Source organism: Haliaeetus albicilla, chromosome 16 (assembly GCF_947461875.1).
Source record: "Haliaeetus albicilla chromosome 16, bHalAlb1.1, whole genome shotgun sequence".
Taxonomy (NCBI): Eukaryota; Metazoa; Chordata; class Aves; order Accipitriformes; family Accipitridae; genus Haliaeetus; species Haliaeetus albicilla.
In genome coordinates this window covers 12687878-12696290 of record NC_091498.1, presented here as the reverse complement: position 1 = coordinate 12696290, position 8413 = coordinate 12687878, and the positions used below count along the sequence as shown (strand labels likewise).

The window sequence follows — 8413 nt, the reverse complement described above, 5'->3', positions numbered from 1 at the left end:
CAGACACACTGCAGGCAGTGCTGCCGGCAGTGTGCATACCTGATGCTTGTTGATCCAACAGCTGCTGGTCCTGAAACAGGTCTTCGCCAGCCGGTGCTCCCAGCAGGCTGGCCCTGCCCTTGGGATCTGGAGGCACCCGGCATGCCATGCTGGCTCAGGAGAGCAAGTTCTTTGCCCAGAGACTGGGCTGAAGTTTCTTGATGAGTCCTTGACTGGCATCGCTGTGTCCACTGCCTCTCCTCCTCTTGGCTGGGTACTTTTAGGCATCTTACCCTGTGGTTCCTCATTTTCCAGTGTCTTGCTGCAACACCCGTTACAGATGCAGGTGAAGGGCTTTTTGGAGGGGACGGAATTAGACAGTGGTTCAGGTTGGGGAACACTGCACCTTCCTGAGCCTGTGATGAACCTGAAACACAGGGGAAAATGCAGTGATTTACCAGTTCATCTTACTCCTAAATGACCAACTCAGCGAGTGAAAGGTTTTGGAGAATGCTGTGTGATGGTGCTGGGTGGGCAGATGTGTCCTGGGGCACACAGCGATGCTGGCCTTGTCGAATTGTTTCCTCTGATAGTCGGGGGTTTGGGTTACTTGGCGGCCTCCCTGCCAGTGATGTGCCAAGCACTGGAACTGCTCACAAGCCACACACAGCTCAAGAGGGACAGACCAGCTCTCCCACCCTCCTGTTCTCAGGCAGGATCATACCTGCATCGTTCCTGGCCAGTGTTTGCACTGACTTGTTTCAAATACCTGAGGACCCCATCCAGTGATCTGAAATTCAAGGCACAGGAATAATCACAGATGAGTGGATCCACTTTTTTTTTAATCAGAGGCAGAGGTGTAAGAATAAGCTCTTGAGATTAGCCTTAAAATTATGGAAAGTGCCTGACTGCTACGGAAAATATTGCACTGCATGCAGGGCTACTATCTGGCTGTTCATATTTTAGCCCATGTAATCCTCAGGTGCAACATATAGAGAAGTAAAATCTTGTTGCTGACTTATGAATATAATGTGCATGCATATATGCTTAAAACCATTCTATATATAGCAGGGATCTGATTGCTGTTGTCTATTAAGAAAACCAACTGCACTTAAGCGCCTGATCAGCAGGGTCCAGGGCAGGAACACAATCTAAAGAATGTGCCACCAAAACCCAGGCCCAGAAAGTTTTATAGCTCCTAATTGATGGGGATGTATTTTACTGCTTAGGTAACCACATAAAGCTGATAAAAGATTTTCACTGAACAGTTTCCATCTTACTATATGCTTTAAAAAATGTCTAAATTTTTTAGGGTTTTTTATTTGTTTTTAAGTAAAGACACTCTGAAAGACTGGTATGCCTGACTCAAGAGCCTGAAATAACACTCTATGACTTCCAAAGAGTGCAGATTATATGGATCTGACGCTGCAAACACTTTTACATAAGAGCAGTTTTGCTCAGATGACTTGTCTTTTCCTGGTCAGAAGGATTGTTTCCAGCAACAAGTTCTTCTGTGAGAAAATCACATTGGGTAGGACACACTTCTGAAGTTAAGTGTTGAGGCATTTAAATACCTCTCAAAATCTTGACACAGTCTCAAGTCACAGAGGAAAACTGTATTTTTTTAACTGTCTTGCTGAATAAAGTCTATCAGTTGCTCAAGTTTTATCAGGTATTTGCTCTGCGAAACACATATGTCCATTAGTGACAGCGGGCAAAAGCTACTGTATTTGTGATTATTTTATTTGCATCTTGGTTATTATGGCCAGCTGCTTGTGATTTGGGATCTGGGTCATCTTCCCCCCCCTCCCCTTAGGTAATACTAGATTTCAAACCAGTCTATCAATCTTGTAACCAAATCCTAGCAGATTTGGTTACAAGATGGGCAGATCTATGCCCAACCATTCACTTCCATAGTCCTATAGGGCATGACACTATGTTGGGTGCATTTCACTGTGTGAGGTGTTTGGGGCATTGTCTACTCAATCTACAAAGATGATGAGATCATAATAAATCATACTAAATTTAAAGAAATCATATTAAATCTAAAAAAGATCAGATTAAATCTAGAGAGACCATGAGATCATAGTCTAAGACTTCTGTGGTCACTGGACAATAGGCCATTCCTTTAGATTTTTCCAAACAGTTTCTGTTCCTGCTAAGGAGATATTGTTTATATTACTGTTAATACACAGAAACTTTGAACAGTTTAATGATACTTCTGTTTTTTCCAAAATATATTATATTTTTCCAAATTTTAATAGATCCATTTTTGCCCTTGCAAGAAATGTAAAATGAAAATTCACATGCTAATAGTTTTAAGGCAAAAAAAGGTGATTAACAATAGAAATAGATTAAAATTGTACTTTTGTAAGCTCCTCTACTTCATATGTATTTGGAATAACCATTATTAATGTTTCTAATATTCTTAAGTACAATATTCAACAACTAGCGAAGAGCAGGAATTCTGCTTTCATTTATGTAAATGCAATTCCAGAGAGGCCTTTGGCTTTGTTCCTGAGTAGAAGAGCACGTTTCATTTTTAAACTCTTTACTGAATGCATCCCTTTGGTTGCATATCTTTCCAGAATTTGCAGTTGCCCAGTTAAACCTCAGTCATTAGCTCAGCCATTATTTCCATCAGTGCCAAATGGGGTAAAATATAGCTTAGTTGGAACAACAGTATTTTAGACTCACCTGGCACTGCCATAAATTAATGACACAAGGTAAAAGACAGAGGCATGTCCTTCTTCTAGACTTGATGCTAAGCTGGTGCAAGAGCAGCTTTGTTCCTCTTAATTCTACAGATCCATGCTGAAATATATCACCTGATGGTCAACACAGCTGGCCACCATGTCCTGCTTAAAAACTGGAATAGATTACTTAGGGTCTGGCTTTGCAATGTTATTTCCAAATTGCTGCTCTAGAGCACAGAAGCCAGATCTCGTAAAACACTGCAGTTACTAATACATCTATCTACAAATGGTTAGTAGCATATGTCACCTAAGCTAACTCTTCCCCAGAGGTTTAGGTCCAGTACCTGAGGAAGACTGGGAGAGACAGGACTGGCAAGAAAAATCAAGTGAAATCCTTTCAATGAGGTCCTCATCACAGGTCTCCCTCAACTCATCTTCACAGCTGTCAGTCAGGCTGCAGTCTTCACCCTCTTCCTCACCACTAAGAGTTACCTTCAGTGCTTGGATGGCTTTTTCTTGCTGACCTGTTTGCAGGCACCTGGACAACATCAAGTATCACACCTTTAGTTAGCCTATAAGTTGTGAATATGTAGCCAGCCAAGTGCAGCTTGGCATGGCGCATGGCCACACAGGCAAACACCCAGGCAGTGGATTTAGTCACCCACTGTGATTTCCCACTTTCCTGGAGATACAGAAAATCATTCTAAATGGATCAGCCATCTAAGCTGCCTGTGTCTGATTATCTGAAAGTGTCCTAAAGTTAATCAAGTGAAATGGGGCTATTTTAAAATACTACACAATGAAGTAAGCTCAGAGAAATAAAGCCATTTTTACTTCCAAAACAACCATTATCTGTCTATGAGATGGGGGAATCTTAGCATGGCGTTATTTTCCTTTCAGCCTTTCATTTGGTTAAGCCAACGTGATCCTTGCAGAAAACCTCATCAACTTTCACTTCTTTTGCTGTCTGAAGGCAGACACTGTCAGGGCCAAGAATGAAAATTCATTTCCATGCTCTCGCTAAGCAAGCAAGCCCACCCAGCCTATGCTGGTCTTCAGCCTGCTCTAGAGAGAGGTCAGAGCTTCCCCCAGGTTTCTTCTCCCTTGCCCTCCCCACAGATGCTTCAGTGGGCAGGACTGATAGAAGGATGGCCACCACAGGGACAGGAAGGCAGGAGGCCAAGACTATCCCCTGAAACCACCACCAGGTGGCCAAAGAGTTTATTTTATTATTACAGCAGAAAATGAATGGCCCTCTTATTGCATGACAAGATTTCTCCTGCGGTCTCACCACTTGTGCTGCTCTCTCCATATTCTCAGTTCAGAGAACACATCTTCCTGGTGCAGGTCTCCTGCTCCTCCAGAGCCGTAAAAGTTTTCTGTCCTCAGACCGCATACTTTCAAAGGACTCACTGCAGGTGGCTGCAAAAATGACAGAAGTTATCTTGATAACCTCAGGAGCTCTCCCCAGCTCTGTTTCTAGATTGTGGATTTTAGAAGGCATCAAAGTCTGCTGTTACTCCTGAGTTTTCAGATCATCCTCACCATTTTCTTGCCCTTCAGTTTTAAGAAGCCCCATGCCCCAGTCATGTGCACTGTTACAGCTTGAGGAACCCAGGGTGGCAGTAAGAAAAATGTTGATTTATATCTCGCTGGTGTATAAGCCTGTAGCATCTATACCAATAAGCATATTAAGACCAGTGCGACAGGAACTGCTTCATTCAGCATATGACTGCAGTTCCCTTCCACATCCTAGTTTATAACACACAATAATTCACTCAAATGTTCAAATTTGTTTCAGAAAAGCTTCCAGTGCTCGGGCAGTGGCAGCAGAGAGACAAGGGAGGGACACATTTTTTCTAGCGGTTCTTTAACATCTGTTGTCAGCATTAAGCGAGGCTGCCAAGCAGGTGTCCTGTGCAGGCCATTTCTCTGATTTAAACAGTGCAGCCTGTTTAAATGTATGCACATGCATCCATGCCATGTTGAACCTCAGGGCCTACAAAAGCTAACCATGATGAGCCAGACTGCAGCCCTTTACACACGTGGGTATCCTCTCACTAAGTTACTGCCGAAAGGACCAGGCTGAACTGCAGGGCTGGGGTACCGCCCCACTGCCAAGAGGAACAAACTTTGGCTTTGTGTTTGTTTAGTCAATAGGAACGACCTTGCGGCATTAGCAATCTGACTATTTATGCCAACATCAAAGAAATAATGCTGAAAAAAATCTTTTGCCTAATAGCTGTTGTAGAAATCCTGTCAAATTTTGCAATCCTGCCTTGTGCTTTGCTTAGCCAGGACAACAGGAAATCTGCTGCCAGCAGCCGATAGGTGATTTTCACGTCTTCCTTTACAGCTGATGGTTAATTGCTGCTAGCACATGGGCACCTTTGTAACATCAGGGCAAGAGACTCTCCGTCCTCCTCAAGGCCAATTGCATGTTGGGGGGCTTAGAGAGTGAGTTGCCACAGACCACAGTGGGAGTTCAGTTTATCCCAGGATTTATGGGGGTCACCAGGCAGGAATATGAAGTATACAAGAAAAACATACACCTAGCTTTTGCCTCCTTGCACGAAGGGCCTTGGTGGGGTTCCCACATATAACTTGACTGAGTCCTAAGAAAAAAGGAAAAAAGAAAACATTTTACTCCAGCATTTAACAAATGGTGCTGTCTTTGAAATCAAACAACATCATTTCCCATAGACAGGAAGATGCAATATTTCATGGCGTAGGTTCACAGTGTCAGTTAGCATGGCCTGACATTGCTGCTAAGATGCAGTTTCTCTGTTTCTACCAGAACCTGTCTCCTCCTGCTCCTGCCCTGCCCCCTCCACTGTGCTGATGCAAACATTTGAGTGGCCACATGGTGAGTCAGATCAGGCAACATATCAAGATTAAAACTAAACGTCCTTTTTGGGTTTTTTTGTGTGTTTGTTTTTCTGGGTTATTTTTTAGCTGGATCCCACTCAGAATTAGGTTCCCCATGTGCCTATGCAGATGGTCTTGCCAAAACAAGAAACAAGGCAGTGGGCAGGAAGAAGCAGTGAACATTGGGTGAAACTGTCTCTATCAGTAGAGCTAGCTACCTAAAAGTGCATGTGAAATTATGGCCTCATTCCCTAGCAAGCTGTACTTGGTTTCCACATTTCTGAATGCGCACTCAGCTGTTCACACTGCATTGCTTCATCTAGTTCATCATCCTGACTCCTACCTAGAGCAAGGAACTGAGGTGGGACTGTCATCAGAGAGAAGCAGCCCACAATGCTGGGAAAACAAACACCACCTTCCTATCTAATCTGCACTCTACGGGCCGGTGGAGTTGCACCATCAAGGTCTTTTGAGGACACAGGGAAGGATGTCTTGGGAAGTGCCAAATATTGTACCAGAAGTGAATGCCCGTTCCATCTAGCTGTCTCCAGGAGCTGCTAACTTGGCAGTACTGGGTGGCCAGGGCAGGAAGGGCAGTGGTACACCTGTGTTTTGGGCTAGCCTGTAGAGCAGGTATGTGAAGTCAAGGAACTGACTCCTCTTGCTGAGGGACCCAGCACTGGAAACCCAAAAGAAAGTGCTCATTGACAGCAGTGATGCTGCTGCAGTGTGAGACTGCACTACACCTACACATAGTTTTGAGGACGTGATCCAACAGGGAGTGAATGTGTATCACCGTGCCCTTCTGGAGGACTACCTTGGAGCACATTCCTATGACTGAAGAAGATGTGCCCAGGTGTGACGTAAGTGAGCCCCAGCTAGGCTGAGGTGTAATTTAAAGCACTGCGCAGGACAGCTTTTGATGAGGTGTGAAAGGCGACTTCAGTAAGGGAGCACCATTGCAGCATGGGGCTGTCAAGAGGGACAGCCGCACATAATGGATGGGGCTGAGGGGCTGAGGAGGGCAAAGCACAGATGACTTGCACCTTCTGCTGCAGGGGGAAATAAAGGAAGGCACATGGAAGAGCAGGTGAGTCCCATGGAAGAAAATATGTGCTGAATCTGATCTAGCGGCGGCATGGGTGGGTGGTATTCAAAGCACCCAGGTTTTCATCAGCAATAAAAACATTTAGAAGAAGGTGGAGGTGTGGGAAAGAAGAGGATTAAAAAACATACATTACCATGTGTCAAATCACTAGAGTCATCTTTTGTGAACAGCTCATCAGAAACAGTGGGATCTGGAAGAGGACAGCCACTGTACAAGAGACGGGCATTGCTAGATCTCCCTGCATTAGCAGACCACTGCGCGGTTCCAGGTCTGGAAGCTGTCGGGGGTCTTGGGCTGCATCCAGACTGCCTTGCTATTGCCCCAAGATATGGATCTAAGAGAGAGGTTTCACTAGTGTAAGCACAGTCATGCAACGCTAACCACACCATCACCTTACACTGCCAATACAGCGACTGCTGCTGCACACTTGGAGCTGTAGGGGATAGAAAAACATGTTATTGCCGCTACAAGAAACATGCTGGAATGGGTCAAGTCTGGAGACAGAGGGCTTTCTGGTGCTGCACGCAGTCCCCCGTAGCTGTCCTCTGCAGATGGCAGAACGTGGGGACCCCCAACTAAAGCAAAGTCCCTTTCCACCCTCCTCCTGCTCCTGGACTCCAGAGACAGGCTGCTGGCTGAGTCTGGGGTCAGGAACCACTCTGTGCTCGCCACCCACCTCCAACCACCTCATGGGTGAGCCTGGACGTGTCCAGGGCTCTGCTACTTCCCCTGCCTGCATGCCTAGAGTAAGAGTAAGCTGCCTCTCATTTGCTGCCCACCTGCCTGTGAGAGAACCACTGCAGGCTTGCCACACGCACAGTCCAAACCCCCAGTCTTAAAATATATTGCTTAAATGCCCAGGCACAATGCAGATGGTGATGGCCACCTTACCAGAGCTATTAGTCAATGGGGACAAGCCACGTACCAGTAGTTACAGAAATCTGGGAATGGCAGCGATCGATTTTCCCAGTGCTGCCTCAGAGACAGATACTTCTCTACCACAGAAAGAAAGGTGAAAACTGAGTTTTGGTAATGCTACAGGGCAGGGTAGATTATACAAAAGCTAATGAAGGCAGACAGAGCCTTGTCCTCTTACCTGCCCAACTGTCCTGAGAGCACAGCACAGCCGTGAGAGCAGCATGTGCAGTCAACAACCCACAGGACAGCAAATTTCATTTTGGTGCCTAGATGATTAGTGTGCTTCGTAAAGTGCTGAGCATCTACCAGCTCCACAGTGGAGCAATCAGCTCTGTAATAATATGGCCATTTCCTTAAGACCTGAGTGTCAGGGAACTTTAAAATACCTCTGCCATAGTTGTTAATACAGACCCATGAAATACAGAGTGCATGAAAAGTACCCGAGTCAACATTGCAATAGGAAAGAAAAAAATACAGGGATGTCTGAACCTGACCATATGAACTCATCAGTTTAGAGCTGAAGGCAAGAATGTAAGTCCGGTTACACCAGGAAACAATAAAAATTCACTATTTTGTGCTCCGTCCCTACTGTTTCTGTCAGCTCACTTTGTTAACTAGTTTTCTGAACCATAGCTGATGTTGCCAAAGCAGGATCACTGAGGGATCAGATTTTAATGGATTTTTTCCCCACCATAACTACTATTACAACTAATGATTTGGACCCACAGGGATTAAATAAATGACAAACATATGTACTTATTCCAAAACAAACTAAATTTTTAATGGAGTACAGTTGGCAGGCAAACCACAAGTCGGGGGGTTGGGAAGCCAACTGCATTGCCCA

General features: G+C 45.0%; 1 protein-coding gene across 5 annotated transcripts in view; it reads right to left on the bottom strand.

Moving 5' to 3' along the window:
• The window catches only part of LRRC56 (leucine rich repeat containing 56), a 74926-nt gene that overhangs the window by 10115 nt on the left and 56398 nt on the right, over nucleotides 1-8413 (bottom strand). For all 5 annotated transcript variants that reach the window (XM_069803510.1, XM_069803511.1, XM_069803512.1 and 2 more), the window contains 5 exons: nucleotides 6785-6985; nucleotides 5226-5290; nucleotides 3967-4097; nucleotides 3020-3213; nucleotides 40-406 (listed from right to left, as the gene is read on the bottom strand). In XM_069803510.1, coding sequence (XP_069659611.1) covers nucleotides 40-406; nucleotides 3020-3213; nucleotides 3967-4097; nucleotides 5226-5290; nucleotides 6785-6985 — 958 coding nt within the window. The remainder of the gene's footprint in view (nucleotides 1-39; nucleotides 407-3019; nucleotides 3214-3966; nucleotides 4098-5225; nucleotides 5291-6784; nucleotides 6986-8413) is intronic.